The sequence below is a fragment of the Mesocricetus auratus genome, unplaced genomic scaffold (genome assembly GCF_017639785.1).
Source record: "Mesocricetus auratus isolate SY011 unplaced genomic scaffold, BCM_Maur_2.0 Super-Scaffold_100009, whole genome shotgun sequence".
Classification (NCBI taxonomy): domain Eukaryota; kingdom Metazoa; phylum Chordata; class Mammalia; order Rodentia; family Cricetidae; genus Mesocricetus; species Mesocricetus auratus.
The window spans coordinates 25,612,545-25,632,232 of NW_024429193.1; the positions used below are offsets into that span (position 1 = coordinate 25,612,545).

At 40.0% G+C, this 19,688-nt stretch overlaps 1 protein-coding gene across 9 annotated transcripts in view; it reads left to right on the forward strand.

Annotated features, from left to right (window-relative positions):
• Gstcd (glutathione S-transferase C-terminal domain containing) overlaps positions 1 to 18,096 on the forward strand; it is a 96,870-nt gene extending 78,774 nt beyond the window's left edge. For all 9 annotated transcript variants that reach the window (XM_040751770.1, XM_040751769.1, XM_040751768.1 and 6 more), the window contains 7 exons: positions 2,337 to 2,452; positions 2,555 to 2,599; positions 4,128 to 4,256; positions 8,296 to 8,429; positions 11,034 to 11,064; positions 14,274 to 14,343; positions 17,597 to 18,096. In XM_040751770.1, the coding sequence (XP_040607704.1) occupies positions 2,337 to 2,452; positions 2,555 to 2,599; positions 4,128 to 4,256; positions 8,296 to 8,429; positions 11,034 to 11,064; positions 14,274 to 14,343; positions 17,597 to 17,733 (662 nt within the window). In that variant the 3' untranslated portion in view covers positions 17,734 to 18,096. The remainder of the gene's footprint in view (positions 1 to 2,336; positions 2,453 to 2,554; positions 2,600 to 4,127; positions 4,257 to 8,295; positions 8,430 to 11,033; positions 11,065 to 14,273; positions 14,344 to 17,596) is intronic.
• Positions 18,097 to 19,688: the final 1,592 nt, after the last annotated feature.

Consider the following 19,688-nt stretch of genomic DNA (forward strand, 5'->3'; position numbering starts at 1 on the left):
GAGAGATCAGAGGACAGATTGTAGAAGTTAGTTGCCTCCTTCTACCATGTGGGTCTCCAGATAAACTCAGATCATCAGGCTTGGGGGCAAGCACCTTTACCCACCAGGCCGTCTTCCCTACGTTCATCTCCCATATTCTTGGTCACTTATTCAAAATTAAACCTTCATTGTTGTAAAAAGTATGGTTAGATGGAGAGATAGACAGGGTTGTGATGCATCGTACACAGTGAGTTGTTAATGGTAGACGCTACATGGAAGGCGTAGCGTCATCCATGGTTTTGATGTTGCCCATAGTAGGTGCTACTGCTGGGTCATAAGTCATTGAGGTTATTCCTCCAAGAAGGATGTGTTAGTCTCCTGGTAAATTCTAAAGAAGAAAATCTATTGTAAAATGAAGTGAGAGAACTGACTCCCAAGCTAGTTGTTTCCTGACCTCTCCACACATTCCCTAGCAAAGCATACAGACCCATACAGTAAACCAATCAATTAATAGATCAGTTTTGTTGTTATAGAAGCCAACCCACCCTAAAGTCTACAGCATCCTGCCTCACCATGTAATTTTTTTCTGTCATGTGCTGTGGGCCCCAAAACAACTAGTATTGTCGTAATTGCACTTTGAGCACCTCTTTTCCTTCATAAGTAAGCTGTCTTAGGTATTTTGTTGCAATAATAAAAACCAATGCAGAAATGTCCACTGATAAATTGTTTCAGTTATGCTTGTGTTTGAAAATTGTCATAATAAAAGCTCAGGTGGTTTTCATGAAGATAACACTACAAGGACTCATTTATTCTGTGTATAAATGTTTATGTTACATTATTAGAGGGAAATGAGTATTCTTTTAGAATAAAAGGCCACATTAATCTATTTTCACAAATGAGATCACTAGGTTGATTTTCAAACTCTCAATTTCTGAAACTCAGATTGAGCATGGTAAATAATTGAGAATGTATAAAAATTCAGCCATGTGGTAACAATTTTTTATTGAATTTTCAATTGAGCAATAGAACATAGGTTATTGAAGCCATGGTGTATACATAATCAGTGTAATACCGTGTACCATTAAAGTATATGCTCAGAGACAAATGCACTGACATAAAAAAGATGTTTGTGACATGATATTTTGTATATAGCTAGAAAGTTAAGGATTACAGATATGGTATATACCTGTCAGTGTTTCTTAAAATAGGTATTATGATTTTCTTTTTTTCCAATAAAATTTTCCTAGTTTTTTAATTTAGTAGCACAAGAAAGAAGAAAAATGGGAAAAGGAAGAAAAGAGAATTTTTTTTCTCTTAAACTGGAGCAAGAAAATCTTGAAATTTTTACATATTTTTTATCAAATCGAAGGAATGTGTCTTATACATAAGACAAACAGCGAAGCCATTCATGTTTCAGAGGATGTTGAGGGTGCCACAAGTGGGCTTTTGAAGGGAAGTTACAGTGATCTCATGCTGCTGGCCCCAGAGCACTTCATATTTGGAAATGCCCATCGCTAGCTCCTAATTGCATTAATGTCTGACTCATGAAGGAAGGGAGCTTTGATGTAGGAAAAGGAAAATCCATTTTCCTCTGAACACAGTAACCACTGATACAGTTCTGACTGTGTGACACCTGTGTTCCCTGGTTTCTCAGGGTCCCACCGAGGGGGGCAAAGGGAGGGAGAGAGAGAGAGAGAGAGAGAGAGAGAGAGAGAGAGAGAGAGAGAGAGAGAGAGAGAGAGAGAGAGAGAGAGAGAGAGAGAGAGAGAGAGAGAGGAGAGAGGAGAGAGAGAGAGAGAGAGAGAGAGAGAGAATTAGTTCAAGAATATACAAAAATAACTAAAATGTTCTTACTATAACTCTATAAGAGATTTGAGCAGTGCTGAAGTTGGTAATCTTTTACAGTATATCTCTGGAAGCAGTGGAGGACTAGAATATTATTTTTTCTTCATGTATCCAAATTGATTAAACCCTTTATGGTACTGAATTTAATTTTTCAGCTATTACTTAAAATGTCTCCCTTACCTCCCAGTGATGTATTTCCTTCAGCAAACACCCCACCCTCAAGTGTTCCATAGCCTCTCCAAACAGCTCCTCCAGCTGGGGTCAAGCATTCAAGTGCATATTGATTGAGATAATATAATCAAAATTAGAGCTAGTCTCTGGGTTCTACTTTTCGAGCTCACAGTAATCGCATGAAATTTGTAGTCCATTCTTGGGTGTGTGTGTGTGTGTGTGTGTGTGTACATGTGGACATATGCACATATGACACTCTTCTCTATCCTCGCATCCTGTCCATTATGTCTAATTGGTCCCTGAAAATGCTAAATGTTTTCTTCATTCCTTATCGTCCCCAGGCAAAATGTCCCCTGACCGAGCTTTGAGGAAGCAGCAACAGCTAAACAACCTTGTTTATGTGGTGCTAAGTCAAGCCAAGCCTGGTGACAGAATCGTGGATTTCTGCAGTGGCGGGGTATCGTATATCTCCCCTTGTCCTTAGCTTTCTCAAGATCACTGTCTAGCAATGAACAAAGCCCTGGGAACCAAAGTTAACTTTCTGTGTCTTCCTTTTCAGGGCCATGTCGGGATTGTGCTTGCGCACATGCTGCCTTTGTGCCAGGTAAGGGTGAGTAAGAGACAAGTGGAACAGTTTAGCCAGGTACAGTCAGGGATCATGTCTGGCCGAACCGTAACTCTTCGCTTTGCAAATGATTTACTCATCAAGTCAAGTATGTGGCACACACCTTCCTTGGAAGGAAACTCCTAAGATCAGAGTCTTACTTTGGGGGCAAAAGGAAAGTAAGACCAGAAAGCTAACTTAGCTTTCACCACAGTCACAACTAGAAATGCTTCCAAGGACTATAATTTAACATAAACTATCTGATTAAAAAATGTCATTTTTAAGAAATATATAGTCACCTGGGGCAGAGTAGAACTGTCCAGTCACTGACTACTGTGAGGAGAAAATCTAGCGCTGACAGGTAGTCAGACACCTGATGGAAAAATGGCTGGGATGGTTTGTTGTCTTTCATTTAGAGCAGTGGTCTACAGCCTGTGGGTCATGACCCCTTGACAGTCCTCTGTCTCCAAAGCATTTATGTTACAGTTCATAACAGTAGCAAAATTACAGTTGTGAAGTAGCAACAAAAATAATGTTAGGGTTGGGGGTCACCACAACATGAGGAACTGTAGAGTCGCAACATTAGGAAGGCTGAGAACCATTGCCTTAGAGAATAAAGAACAAAAATAAGTAAAGTCTGAGGAGAAGAGGCAAGCCCTGCAGTGTCCTGAGAAGCAGCATGGGGGTGGGGTGTCTTTTCCCCTTCCTAATGATTCTCCTGGAAAAGGGCTTCAGCTAGATAAAACCAGAAGGTTTTTAATATCAATTGTCTATCAAGTGTTTTATGTAAAGTGATAAAGTATTTTTCTATAATGCATGCATAAGGAAAAATAAATAATAACAATGTCTTAATTTTAATCTGTGACTATTGTTGGAGGCTCCTTCTGCCTTTGGCCTCCCCCCATCAATGCAAGCAATGTACTGCAGCTTTCGGGACCTTGTTTTATCATAAACACATGATATGGTCTCCCGTTGTTTATTTATGTATTTATTCTCCCACCTCGTCTCCATCCTTTACACCCTGTCCCTCCTTCCCACTCTCATTGTTACCATGCACTGTGCCCCTGGCAGTTTTCTCAGCTCCTCAAATACTGATTTGCCACAATCTTCCTCAGGCCAAGTTCCCTCAGAGACCTCGGTAATGTTATTTCTCCATGAAATCCAGCTTAGTCATCAAGTCCCATTACATTGCACTTGCCCGTCTGTAGCTGAACACATGGCACACTGTTACTTCTCTTTCCTTCACTTATATCATTACATGCTAAACTTCAAGAGTTCAAGACATTGTCCATTTTTGTACCAGGTAAACTGTCATACAGGATATAGGTTTAATAAATGCACCATGCATTACTGTGAGTTCGAGGCCAGCCTGGTCTGCTGAGCTAGTTCTAGGACAGCCAGGGTTGTTACACAGAGAAAGCCTGTCTCAAAAAACAACAAAAAGATAAGAATATAGTAACAATGCTCGGCACTAATGTCTGAATTGTGTTACTGAGTATCCTGGATTTTTTTTCTGCATAAAATCTAGGTTACATTAATAGAAAACAAGGAATTATCATTAATCCGTGCTAAGAAGAGAAGTGATGAACTCGGGTTAAGCAATATTTGGTTCATTCAAGCAAATATGGAGTATTTTACAGGAATGTTTAACATTGGGGTAAGTAGTCCATAATTTTGGTCTCTCTAGTTAGCTAAATAATGATTTTATTCTTTTGATTAACTAAAGAAAACAATTCTATATTCTTTCCTAAACAAAGACATATATAGCTTTGTATATGCTACCTACTGGGTACAGCATAACATTATTCCACTTACAGCCCTTTGCCATTGTGTGACAGATAATATCTGAGAGATAAGTATTATAAATACCTTTTGGTCTTTACGTATTTATGCACATATACAAATGCTGATTTGTATATGAGTCTTGGGGAAGCAGTATAACCTAGATCTTTCTGTAACTGAACATAAGGCTGTCATTAATTTTTCCCTCGTTGTTAAGCATATTCTTCTTACTTTCATAATGTAAGTTTTAATCACACTGGCTCTTTATACTTTTTGAAGCATTTCGATGTAATTCTGTGTCACTGCCCCATCCCCACTCAGGTCACACTTACTGGACGGAACTGTTACCCACATCTAGAACTCAGAGTCTGTACTAAAATTCGTATCTTAAATACTGACTACCGAAAATGATGAAAGTTTGCTTTTCTTTTTCCAACTAAAAGGCAATCAATTTATGTCCTTTGTAGATGTGAAAAAATGTTTGAAATAGCAGGAAATTGCTACCTTGTACCCACCTCCCAAACATGACATTTTCACCTCGCTGCTCCTGGTTCTGTTTGTCCTTTGTGACTGCAGGTGTGAAATCATTCTGATAATCTTCTAACTTCGTCAACTGAAATGTGTGTGTACCTTTGGAAGCAGCATTTTCCGCTGTTTTTCACTTTTATATACCTATCATGGATTTTTTCCTTCCATAGTTACTTTGACTGCCCCTATGTGCTGTATAATGATTTTTTGTTTATTATTTTTACTGTTTTAATAGACTATATGTAGTATAGTATTTGTATATTTGCAAACATCTAAGTAATCTATACAGAAATAAACATGTGAAATACATGTTAAAATTGTAAATATTAGTATTTCTTTTCATGTGATATGGATAAATTCTCCTTGACTTGTATATCCTGATAAGCCAATAACAGAGACTGTCATAAGTAGAAAATGTATACAATACACTGGTCTACTGAATATCATAAGTTAGCTATACCAGATACTGTGAGGAGCTGCTCAAGTCCTTGGGATCACATGGCTGACTAAGGCCTGGGCTGTGCTGCTCTCTAGCACCACAGAGAGGCTCATCAGAGGGACTGTTAGCCCAGGATCAAGTTTCAGATATGATGCCCACTGAATATCCATTGCTGCTGCACCACCATAAAGTCAAAACCTAAGTAAATAAATGGAGGCATTGTTAGTCATTGATTATTTGTATTTTCCTTCAAAACACATATTTCATTATTATAGGAATACCATTTTATTAATGCTGGTTTTGATTTTAATGACTAATATACATCATAAGGAAAAATATTTTTCCAAGCTAAGTATCCAAAAAAAGGTTTTTAGAATTTTTCGTCATTTTAGTATGTTCAGCTTCATGACCCCCTGCTTTGAATAAGTATTGATTATTATATATTTAAAGAATGCTTTTAATAAAAGATTATTTGTAAAAGTATAATATTAATGCTATTTTATTTTAAAATGTATTAGTATTTTGAGTACTGTATTTACATCATTTTCACACCACCCTCTATCCCCTCCACCTCCTTTCATGTCCCCCCAATCAAATCTCTTTCAACTTTGACCTCTTATCAATTGTGTGATATGTATGTATGTATGTGTGTGTGTGTGTATGTATGTATGTATATGTGATTACAGCCCGCTGAGTCCATTTAGTGTTGCTTGTATGTGTTTGGGATGATCTCTTTGGATTAGATAGCCCGTCCAGAGCCTGCTCCTTGGAGAAGACAGAATCTCCCTCCCTTAGCAGCCACTGATGACCTGTAGCTCTTCATCTAGGAATAGGGATTTGTGAAGTTCTTCCCATATATGTTTGTTCTCATTGTATAGATCTTGTTTAAGAGACCACATTTTTAGGATGTCATGGGTGCAGCATGGGTGTCATAATTCGAGCACACTATCTCACAACAGCCAGCCTACTCCTATATGGCTTTTACAGTATTTCCACCCCATCTTCCGCAATGTCCCCTGAGCCTCAGATTGTGTTGTAAATATATCAGTTGGATTTCGACACTCAATTGTTCTTGACTTTTTGGCCTGGAGTAGGTTCCTGTGATAGTCTCCGTTTTCTTCTTTAATCCTTTATGTTCAACAAGACCCTCCAAAGGCCACCTCCTCTAGAAGACTTCAAGACTTCCCCCCTTTTCCATTTTCTAATGTTTCTAACTATACTTACATTATTTTTTATTGTTTCGTTATTTTTTGAGATGGGTCTCATGTGGCCCAGATTGGCCTTGAACTCACTATATAGCCAAAGATAACTTTGAGCTCCTGATCCACCTATCTCTGCCTCTCAAGTGTTGGGATTACATGTATACACCATCACGCTGGGCTCTGCACCCTATTTAAGGGCACAAACGTCCCACCATGTGTTACTGGATCTCCTGTAGTGCTACTGTGCTGTTGCTTTTATAGTGTTCTACTTCTGTGTGTTATCTGACATAGTGAGCCATGTTAGTTATTACCAGAGTTGTAGATTTGTCCTAACTTAAGTTAATTGATTTAGCCAGTCCTTTGGATTCCACTGGTATCATAACAGAGCATAGAATAGTAACCACAATTTTGATATTTTATTCTTTACAATGACCATCATAATGATAAATAGGAAGATCTTAGAGATTTTTTGATAAATGAAATAATGAATGAATATATTATTTCATTTCTGGAAATTCTAAGCCTTTAATGATCAAAATAAAAGACAAATTGCTCAACACAATCACTTACTTCACGTTGCTGCAGAAGCTCTGTAAGCCAGTGTTGTGAGAGGACCTGTACTGTTCCCGACATGTGAACTGGCTGAAAAGACAAGGCTGTTCTCTTCCCTCCTGTCTTAGCAAGGTGACCCAGTCCAGAACTGAAAGATGATATAAAAATGGACATGTGTAGGCTTTGGATCTGATTAATTTCAGAATGTGATTATTTGTAATATTTTCTAGTAACTTTTATTTCTTTTTTTTGTTTTGTTTTGTTTTTTGTTTTTGTTTTTGCGAGACAGGGTTTCTCTGTATTGTTTTGGAGGCTGTCGGTCCAGCCCGGCCTCGAACTCACAGAGATCCGCCTGCCTCTGCCTCCAAATTTAAATAGTAAATGTGAATGGCTTTTCTGTTTATGCCCTGATAAGTTACCATAAACCAGGCATCTTAAAGTAACACATTTATTATCTAACAGTTATGTAGATGAGAAATCTAGATCACAAGTCAGTCAAGCTGACTCTTACCTGGAGTCTCTAAGGTGTAGTGGTAGGGACTCACTGAGGTACTTAGTATAGCTTGGTTTCATACACTCATATCTCCCTGCTAGCTATGGGCCACGAGTCCCCAACTTCTGGAGGCCACCTGGATTCCCTGGTTCCCCTCTGTGGAAGCCTGTGGTGGCAGTCCACGCTGTGGTTTATGTTTTCCTGACCTCCCTCTTATCCCCTAGGTTCCTCCCTTATAGAATTCTCTGCTTATAGTTAGGTTGAATCTGCCCCTGTTGTGGGTGATAATCTTAATTTATAGCTAGTCACATCTTCAAATGTCTAATTATACAGTATTCTGCCTGCATTCATATCTGCATGCCAGAAGAGGACGCCATATCTCATTACAGATGGTTGTGAGCCACCGTGTGGTTGCTGGGAATTGAACTCAGGACCTCTGGAAGAGCAGTCAGTGCTCTTAACCTCTGAGCCATCTCTCCAGCCCCTCAAATGTCTTTTTTAAGTGAATGCTCAAATATCCCCCATCTTGGATCCTTTAGAGAAACCTTAAGCCATATTCAAGTGCTTGTTGCTTTCTCCTGTAAGATGTTCTGGTTCGTCTTGCTTATTTCTTGCTTTGTGTGTCAGCGGTTTCTCCTGAGTTTTCAATACTCGGAATTTAGTAAGATGCTGAGCGCTAAGGTCTGCTTCTGTTCTCCAGGTCGCACTGCACGCTTGTGGAGTAGCAACAGACATGGTGATCCAGCACTGCATCCAAACACGGGCTTCTTTCATCACGTGCCCTTGCTGCTACGGGTTCATTCAGAACACCTCCAAGTTCAACTTCCCCAAAAGGTGACATTTAGCGTTTTACCTAAGACACCAATGTGAGCATGAGTTACTGCCCAAGACTTGTTTGATAAAGATGTAGTAAGAGCCGAGCGGTGGTGGCGCAGTCCTTCAATCTCAGCATACAGGCACATCTCTGTGAGTTCGAGACCAGCTCTGGTCTACACAGCGAGTTCCAGGAAAGCCAAGGCTGCTACACCGAGAAACCCTGTCTGAAAAACTCATATATACATACATGCATGCATACATACATACATACATACATACATACATACATACATACATACATACATAAGGTTGCAGTGAGGTTTGAATTTGAGATTGTTTACCTTTTCCACAGCATAGCACATGTTGTTTATAATCAGGGTTAAGAGGAGTGCCTGCCCTCTGCCCCTGCTTTTCTTCCTGATGGAGTTGGAAGCAAGTCTATATAGGAGCCAGGCCAGTAGAAGTCTGGTGGCTTCCGCACCTCCCTGTGCTCTTCTAAATGAAACCAAGCCACCCTGTCTAAGAGACAGTGGTGTGTGATGGCCAAGTGTTTGGCATCTTCTAGATAAGCACTAGCTGCTTATCTCTCTATAAGTTGTTTCTCCTCAAACAAGTTACTGTACTATTTTGCTGTGTTTTCTCGTGTGTAAAATGAGGTTGTAATAGGCTCTACCACAAGGGCTTCGGTGAACATTTAATAATGGTGTGTATATTACTTAGAAGCAGCAAAGGGGCCAAATGCATGCCTGTAATCCTGACACTGTGGCTGCTGAAGTAGGATTGCCTCAGGTTCAAAACCAGCCTAGGCACAGAGTAAGACTGTCTCTATAATCAAACAATGGAAGGAAAAAGAGGTCAGATAAGTCCTTCATACATGTGAATTGTTCTCGTAGTTGCTTGGCATCCATAGCGCATGAAAGCACCTGCCAACCAAATCAGACAACCTGAGCTTGATCCCCAGACCCTCTGACTCCACACACATGGCATGGCGTTCGCACCCACCCACATATACACACATGCACAAAACATAAATAAACAAAAATGGAGAGGTTTATTTAAAAGTAATAATAGAATAGTATTCATGGGTATTGATTAGATTTGACAGCCATAGAAGAGGAAGAAATTTTAATTCTTACCATTTTTATTGGAAGACAACCTTGTGTGTCATTTCACTCTCCGGTTCATAGTTGCTGAGAATCAGATGATAAGTACATCAGTGTTGGAACTTCTGTTCTATGTCAAAAAAACAAGACAAAACAAAACAAAACCCTCTTAGGACACAAAATCAGTCACAGTCACGTTACTTTTAGAAACCTTAGAAATGTTTCATTAGAATTTACTTAGTCTTTAATGTAAGTACCAATATGAAACAAATCTTTTCTATTTTCTTTCATTATTTTCCTCTTGCCACAATTCACAAATTGGGAGGAAAACAAAGAAAGCATTGAAAGATAGATGGACAGAAGGTATTTATGTATATAAGTTACTTACATATATTTAATTTAATTTAATTGAACAGTAAAAACCTGAAAAAATGTGTGATTTTTACAGTGCATCAGGACCTAGATAAGTCTGAAAGGTGTTTAAGAATATTAATTTGACCTGGTCAGATTTATATCCTGATTATACTGATTTAAAAATCTCCATTTCATGTCACCCTTTCTATAGCCTTGTGAATTTACTGTCATTTTGCTCTTGTCCTTGGAACTATTTAGAGTATGAGAACTAGCTAATTCATCAACAGTAGAGGTATGAATTCATAGTCTATTCTTCCTAAATTATGTAAAAGCACAGGTTATTTGGAATTGATACTAATGAAGTTAATATCATATAAATAGGCCTATTCTTAATGAGTTAATAGAGTAAGGGCTACATCACTGTAATGGACTGTGTTGCATACATGTTACCATTAGTATTTATGGCAGCTTTGGTTTCTGATTAATTTTTTCCTAATGTTTGACATCTAAATAAACAACTTGTCTACAACTTACATATATAAAACAACCAATATAAAACCACTAATATAAAGCCTTTGTCAAGCTTTATTCTTCTGGACAGCTTTCCCTGTGTCCTAATACGCAGCTCAGTACCAGGCAGTTAGGGACAGCCCTCCATTCCAGAACCCGTTAAGGTTGGTTAAATTAGTCACCTTGTGCCTGTTCACCAACTTTCCTGTTCCTTCCCACAAAGGAGCATTAAAGGCCCATATGTCACTGCACTCCCTCTGCCTCATGAATGACATGGCACTTCCCCACAACACCCTGCATGGCATGCCACTCCTTCCTGGGCAGTTGTGAGGACTGAAGTATGTCTTCAGTGGTGGTTACCTCCTGATTCATTGGTCTTGCCACATCTGAATCATAATAAACCCACGCGCACGTGTCACGAGAAAGACCGGAAGGGGTTGTACTTTCTTAACTATCTGTGAAATAGGCTCTTTAAAACTCATGACATCCTGATGCTCTTCTGACATCTTCCCCTGAGCACATTTCAAACTGATGCAATTCTCCATTCGGGATAATGTTTTATACTCTTCAGATACAGTATATATTTTCATTTATAATTTAGGTTATTTGACCTTCTTTAAAGTGGTAACTAATTCCTTTTTGTTTTCTATTCTAGTGAAAAATTCAAGAAAACTTTATCATACAAGGTAACCTTATTAAAAAGACCTGGATGTTTTCTGAATATACTTTGTGCATTTCGGCTTTTGTTTTATTTGAGATAGGCTCTGGCCCTATGTCCTAGAACTCATTATTTGACCAAGCTGGCCTCACGTTCGTGGTCACCTCAGTCTCCTGAGTGCTGGGATTATATACATGAACCACTGTGACTTCTTCCTATACAACTTTTGGTCCTTCATATCTTCCCATCCCAAATTTTGTCTTCTGTAATCTACAGAAATATTGAATTACTCAAATATATCCAATATTGCCTCTTAAAAATTTCAAATCCCGATTCTTTGAATAGTAAATTAGGTCTGGGAAGGACCTGAGATATTCCCCCCCCCCTTCTTACACACATGTTAACATGTTAACTGGCATGGTAAATGCTGCCAGAGTTAAGAGATTCTGGACAGAAGACAGCTGTTGCTGTGACAGTAGCAGTAGTCAGAGTCCCATCATCTTCATGCTGACCCCCTCCCCAAGGCCCCTCTTCCCAGGAAATGGATCTACTCATACCTGCAGAGGGAAACTGTTTTCAAGGCCATTCACTCTAATGATGGACTTGGAAAGATAACCTAGAGTACAGGGAAATTGTTCTTTAAAAAGTCAGATATTTTGGGATCTTCTAGCCACATCTAAATTTCCCAAATTCTCCATTGCCCTTGCCAGTTATATTATTTTTATTGTTCTTAATTTATAAACCTTTGAGGAATAAATCAAATAAAAGAGTTATTTGATGGTGAGGTACCCACAAGTAGTTCTTAGGATGTTTGTCCCAGAATTTGTCACCCCCCCCCCACCCTGGCCTTGAAAAAAGACAGTTCTTGCTTACAGAAACTCAAGAAACACTTGGAGACCTGTCTCCTAAAAGTCGAGATAGTCTTGAGTCACTAATCTGAGCTGAGCAGTTCCCATCTTTCTGAATATCACCATTAACAACTGTTCAGTAACATGGCGTATAATCTAAGAAGTAATATTTGAGCTAAATGTAAAGATAATTCAGCTAGAACTTGGTAGGTAGTTTGAATTTAAATTCCGTTAATTCCACTTTTTACATAGACCCACTGGAACATAATTTTATTTTGTGGACCAGTCCTACATTTTAGTATTTTTACTTCCTCCATCTAACAATGAAGTACAGTCTCTTTAAACATTCATTCCTGCCTCTAACAGCTTCATCTCTTTGAACATGTCTTTATTCTTCCAAAATGCCCACTTCCAGCTCTGTCTCCCACCCTACCTATAGCCCTCCCCTCCCCTGCCCCATGCACAGCCCTCCCTCCCCTCTCCCCTGCCCCATGCACAGCCCTTCCTCCCCTCTCCCCTGCCCCATGCACAGCCCTCCCTCCCCTCCCCCTGCCCCATGCACAGCCCTCCCTCCCCATGCCCCCATGCATAGCCCTCCCTCCCCCCCCGCCCCATGCACAGCCCTCCCTCCCCTCCCCCTGCCCCCATGCACAGCCCTCCCTCCCCTCTCCCCTGCCCCATGCACAGCCCTCCCTCCCATCCCCTGCCCCATGCACAGCCCTCCCTCCCCTCCCCCCTGCCCCCATGCACAGCCCTCCCTCCCCTCTCCCCTGCCCCCATGCACAGCCCTCCCTCCCCCTGCCCTATGCACAGCCCTCCCTGCTTCACTCCCCTGCACAGTCAGAATATTTCAGAGAGGATTCTCATCTCACCCTTTCCTCCATGATCAGAACATCGCTGGCCAGATTAGAAGTGTTCATATCCTAGGAACTTCTAGAGAGCAAACATTAGGACCCCTCCCCCATCCTTCATTCACAAGGTTCCACTTGTATTGTCGAAAATTAATTGTGAAAAACAAAAATGAGAAGTGTGGGGGGGGGAAAGCTGGCTGGTGAGGGGAAGGGTACCCATAGTCTTACTGGCTGGAAAAGAATTTACAGTAGTAAAGAGGAGAAATGGTCACCCTTACTCCAGAGAGCAGAACCCCACCCCCTGCCAGCACCCCAGTTCATAGTGTTTGTCTACTGTTACTCCAGCACTCTCAGGAGCTGCTAGGCCACCAGCCCTCAGAGGTTTTGGGTGTGAAGCCTGAGAGATGTCGTCCCTTCTTAAATTCCATGACAAAATGTTACCCCGTTATTTCCTATGGCTTCATGTCTTAGTGTCCAGATATTTTGAGAACATCTGCATGTGGCCTGCTCTTTCAGAAACTTTTCCTAAAGAGAGAAGAATAAATTCTGGAAAGGGATGGTAACGCTCAAGCCCAGAGCATTGGACCCCCCCTCCCAAGCTCTGATTGCTTCAACATTACCTTTGCTTATAAGCAGTGGGTCTGTTTAGAAACTCCATGGAGACAAAGGGAGTACTTATTCCTGCTTCTTCAGATCTAATAATTCTAAATTCTTCTGTTCCTTTTTTGATGCCACCAAATTTGTGGAGGCTTTATAAACTTATTTTTCAAACCACTTTATTTCCTTCCCTTTGCCATTAAATCTTATAGTGACTATTAAAATATGTCTTAATACATAAGGGTTGAGACAAATATACCCTAGTTACAAAAAAAAATGCCACAAAATAGAGGCCTCACACTCAGAGACTGAAGCAAGAGGGTTGCAGGTTTGAGGCCAGCCTACTAGGAAGACTGGAAGAAGAAGGAGGACGAGGAGGACAAGGAGAAGAAAAAAAAACAACCCTTTAAATTTAACATGCTGAGTACTGAGAATCAGATGGCAACTCTGAGCTTACCCTGTTCACTGAACCTACAGGTGGGGCTGTGTTCCCACTCCAGAGCTGCAGCTGCTTTAGGTGTCTAAGGAGCCCTGGCCTCTTTCTCCTCAAGTAGGATGAGAAGCCACATCAAGTATCTTCGTAAAGTCCCACTCCAGAGTTCAGATAGCCTTCAGAAAGGCAAGTTAAGAAAGTATAATTGCAAAATGTAACTGTCTTGTCCTGCTGAGAGGATAATGACAAGGAGGTAAAATGGCGTTGAGGTTTCTCTCCGCATCTGAAGAACAGTCAACTCGAAGGTGAGCAGCTGCTGAGTATGCTGAGTAGAAGAGTCTTCGGACTGCTCTTCTCAGCCATCCAATTCTATGCAGCAGTTTCTATACTGAGCCCCAGAAAAGCTGAGGTTCTGTCATTGTTCCCTCTGTCTGTGTCTCTGAGTTCCTTCTACGACTCTGAAGCACTGAATTGGAGTAAACCTACATTCTTCTCATGCTCCTTGTAGGAACACATGATTCTGTGCAGATTTGCAGATCAGACAGCTGTGCAGCTCCCACCCCAGCGAAGACTCATAGGTATGTGTTTTCACCGAACAGCTGCCGAGGAGAGTACGTCCCCTATGCCTGGGAATGAGTGGATAGGGTCTGCTTGGGGAAAACACTGGTCCGTTTATCATTAAGAAAGTGTGTGCTTTCCGGGAATTATAATGCACATTAACAGGGTTTTATAACTGTAACAGCATGTCACATCTTGTTTAGCATCTGTGTCTTTAAATCCATTTCAGTGTTGTATACTGAATAGATTTCTCAAAATCTTTTCTACTGTTAGGAATTTCAGAATCTACCCAGTCACAAAGAAAATGATAAAAATGTAAATGTCAACTCCATGTGCCAAAGTTGAGTCACAAAAAATGTATAAAGAATGGGAATGTATCTTTCTTAGACAAAAGTACACACACACACACACACACATACATATATATATATATATATTCAGCATTTGGAGTATTGAACATTACCCAAGTTAAAAGACCACAGAACCGCCAGGCAGTAATGGTGCACGCCTTTAATCCCAGCACTCAGGAGGCAGAGGCAGGTGGATCTTTGTGAGTTCGAGGCTGGGCTAGTCCAACAGCCTCCAAAACAATACAGAGAAACCTTGTCTCATAAAACCAAAAAAAAAAAAAAAAGAAAGACCACAGAACCATTTCAAGTAGAATAATAGCAACTGTTATCACACACTTAAAACACTGAAATGAGATGCAATCATTTACATTTGCCTGAGACTCCTCACCTGATAGATGCCAGAGCCACACTACGACCTCAGAGTATTTGGTTCTAGCTCAGCTCTTGTTCACTTCTGCAGTACAGCTTCTCAGCTTCCTTCAGAGCACCAGAAGTTTTGGCTCTAAAATAGGCGATAAGATAAATGGATGCGGATTAAATCACATCTTCTTTTTTTTTCTTAGAAATCCCACATTGGATACTGTCATACATTCTAAAATTCCTTGTGGACTTGAGTAGACTGTCATTTCTTTGAGCCCAGCTGAAGTAGTTAGTTTTTATTCAAGAAGATGTTATATGATAAGTAATTACCTTTACCTTCTAAAGTCGGCGTAGTAAGGTGCTCACACTACGAAAGGCACTGAGATGCAGCTAAGAGACTTCCCTTCCTGTTCTCACTGTGCCCAGAACTGCCATCTCTTGCTTAAAGCCTTTCATTTTCTTTCCTCTTTTGCTGTCCTTCCTTCTGATTTCCCAATTTTGATTTTTTTAAGTCAGTGTAATATACACTTGTTATAATTGCACCAGATGTGTGTCTTGGTTTGTGTAGGCTTAGTCTTTACAATCGATGGAAACTGATTAGGCCACAGGGTGTTAATCTGCCGGGTGTCTTCTTGCAGAGTCATAACAATGTCGACTGTATCAAATGCCAAAGGAGGAAGGTAGATCAGCAGTGAGAGAGAGCACAGGAGAGCAATGGAAGGGAACACCTTCATGAGATGTTTATAGTCAAACTTCTCTCTTTGTAAGAAACTCACAATAATGGGCCCACCTCTACAGTAACATCCTACATCCACCTTGTACTAGTGGCCTAACTCTGGCTTTTTGGGGCTCACATCTGAGCACAGGTGACTGGAGATTAAGTTTCCAGTGTGTGCCTTTGGAGAAACACATTCAAACCATAGTCATGGTTGGTGCGGTGGATAGATGCGATCGTGGTCAATGTGAGTTTTAAGTGTCAGGTGAGAGCAATGATTGAAAGGGAAATTGCCAGGGTTGGGACGGAAGCACATCTGGCAAGACTGCTGACGGGACGGGGCAGGGTAGGGTTCAGACAAAGCCAGAGTCTGTCACATATCTTGCCACTTCCATGTGTAATGAACATTTTTAGAAAATTTGCCAACCCCCAAAAGATAGGTTGCCAACAACTGAATTTCGGCTGTAGTGACACTAACATGGGAAAATGTGAGCTTCTTCTGCAAGATGAAAAAGGAAAACTTAACTGTACTGGGATTGGAGCCAAGAGTCAGTGAGCTGCCTTGTAAAGCCAGGGTGGGTCCTGAAGGAATGCAGAGCATCCCGTTCTGGGGATGTTTCCTTTTAATTGAAAAGTGGATGGGAGCATTCCCACAGGTCTTAAAGGAGAAGGTATTTTAAGGGAAGAAAGAGACCAGCCTTTTACCTGTTAGTGAGGAAGTGATTTTTCTAAATGGAATTCTAGATATCTCTTTTGTGTCAGTTTCTAACACACTTAATCTTCATGGTGTGAGTTCTTTTAAGGTAGTGGATAATACTAACTTTGTGAATCTGAGTATCTTGTTTGTTCTTCCTTGCTAATTTCATCTTTCCTCGTTTTTGTTTTACCTGTGAGAGCCCCATGTTTTACCTGAGAGGTTTTCTGTTTCGGTGATGTGTCCTCCCTGCTGACGTCACTTCAGCAGACTCCAGCTAGACTACTGTATTGTAAAAGCATGTTTAAGCATTATAATTATTGAAGAAAAAAATGGAAGGAGGGAGACTCTGCAGTCAGTAACCTCTTCCAAGAAAATGAAAATTTAGATAGAGAATGCAGAACAGTTCAGATTATAAAAACAAGTGGTGGCTTTAATATAGTAAGCATCAAGTCATTTTTTCTTTCCTAATCTGCTTTTGAAATTTTACATTTGTACTTCCAAAGGAAAACAAACTGCTTGCTTGACAGTCGGGTTCCCTCTTTTGTTTAGTTTCTCAAACATTTCAAAGGAAATAGAAAACCAGGATCTTAGTGAGGTGAGGGCTGAAAATGAGGACAGTCATACCCAGCATTACATTTCTGAAATAACTAGGACACGGTTAAGATTTTCTCAGATAATTTTCATTTCCTATTCCTTCATAATCCTGTAAAACCCCAGGTGGAAATATGACGTGTGTTTCAGATGGCCCTTTGTCAGTATATTTCTTTAGATATTCTCAGAAAGATTTGTAAAAGAATATTACTAATAATGTGATTTTACTCCAAAACAATACAGAGAAACCCTGTCTCGTAAAACCAAAAAAAAAGAAAAAAATAAAGTGATTTTATAGGAATGCAGAACTATTATAATTCCTATAGAAGTCCTATAAAATGGATTTTGACCAAAGTATCAAGTAGAATGTGTAAGTGCAATTTGAGATATACTTGTCAGTATGCTTTTAAAAGTTAGCCTTCTGTAAATCACTAGCCAAGATAAACCTGTGAGGTGTGTCTTCACACTGGTCAGAAGCTAAACTTAAACTGTACTGAAGGATGTTGTCACTAAATGGCATAGCTATGAAGGTGTCTCAAAGATGCATTTCTCTGTTCCAGGGAAGCAGTGCATGTGCCTGGTGGATATGGACCGTGCAACCGCCGCGGAAGAACACGGCTACTCTGTTCAAGTGATATCTATGGAGCCACAGAGCTGTTCTCCCAAAAATAACATGATCGTGGGTGTCCCCGTTTAGAATGAGGCACTCACCCTGATGTTTTGCCATTGGCTTCCTGGTGAAAGCCCAGGGGTATGCAGGGAGTCCTTGGTGTCTTACTGGAAGCGATGCTGAGCATCTCGAACCTATCCAAAGTTACAGGGAGCCTTGGAAGAGGGACATTTGCTGTGTGTGCAGAAGGATGGATGACTGGCTTCCTAGAGGGAATCCCCAAAGCCTCAGCTGCCAAACAGATCATTCTCACTGGCCAAGTTCCCTTCATCAGAGCCATTTCCTCACGTGCTTTCTTGATTGTGTCAGTGGGATAGTCAAACCAAGTTATGTCCTCGAAGCCTTCATTTTGTAATCTTGAGATATTCACATATAGTGATCAAAACTAAACTCAAAGGTGGTTGTGGTTTTTATAGTTTTAAAAAACAATGTACGTTTTCTATAGTTTTTTTTTTAATCTAGAATGGTAAACGTGGTGTGACTTTTTAATCTGAATTTGTGTATCATGGAGTATACTTCTTTTAAATATATGTCCCATAAATTATCAGATGAGATTATTGCTCCTTCTAATACTTCATTTGAAAATTTAAGTCAATTACACTAAACCATATATTATAAAAATGAAATTTAGGTATACTAAATTTCAGCATATAGTTAACAAATGCTGAGATCTGTGATTTTCAAGCACTTGGCCAAGGTTTTTCTGAAAATACAAGAATTAATTCTGTAAGTTACATTGCTTCACCTACCAAATGAGATCTTCTAGATCTAGGAGAGAAAAACTGAAAAGTTATTAGTTAAGTTCTATATGTCATACCCTAATGTATGACCTTACGTTTGGGTGTGCAGTGTGCAGAGTCTGAAAACTCACTTAGTGGTGCTGTCTGCTGCATTCTCTTTGCAGCAGCCAGCTTTAATGACAGACAGACAGACAGACAGACAGACAAACAGCTCTCTCCTGTGCTGCTAATTTTATGACCAAAGTGTCAGAGTTGATTGTTTGTCTTGATGTTTTCGTGTCTAAAGAAGAAGACCTTAAGGACTTTATTTGACTGCCACTTTAAATACAGGAATATTTTATAAGACAATGTAGATGGGGAGGAAGCTTTGCAGTTTTATGAGATACAATTTAAGATGAGAAAATCAGATCTAAGTATTTTATACATTGGTACCTGTAACTACAACTTACTCCTTTTTTAAATTGAGATATAACTTGCATATGATATAATATATACATTTTTGTTGTTATTTTACTTAACTGAAAAACTTTTCATAAAATATTTTTAGATCCTAATTCCCTTCCTCCCAGATCCTTCCCACCCATCCATCCAACTCCACCCTTTTCTTTCTTTCCTTAGAAAGCAGGCAATCAAAAAATTAGAATAAAAAAAGAAGAAACAGAGAAACAAAAGCACAAAATATTGGAAACTATAATATACAAGCAGAAGAAAAAAAGCTTGGTTAAAAAAAAAGAGGACATAAATTTGAAAGAGTTGGGAGAAAGGGTTGGGAGGGGGAAGAAAAGGAGGACTATTGTAATCAAATTATAATCTCAAAAAAATGCTCAAACAAAGCAGCATATCTACAAAAATACCATTGAGTTTGTTTTGTGTTGGCCATCTGCTGCTGGACATGGGGCCTGTCTTAGGGTTTGTATTGCTATGAAGAGCCATGACCATAGCAACTCTTATAAAAGAAAACGTGTAATTAGGGCTGGTTTACAATTTCAGATGTTTAGTCCATTATCAGAATGGCAGGAAGCATGGTGTTACACAAGGAAGTGTGGTGCTGGAGAGGTGTTAAGAGTTCTACCTCTTGATCCATAGGCAGCAGAAGTGAATGCCACACTAGGCCGAGCTTGAGCCAGTTCAAGGCTACACCTACTCCAACAAGTCTGTAACGCCTAATGGTGCCAATCCCTATGGTCCAAACATTCAAACACATGGGGCCATCCCTATTCAAACCACCACAGGGCCTATCCA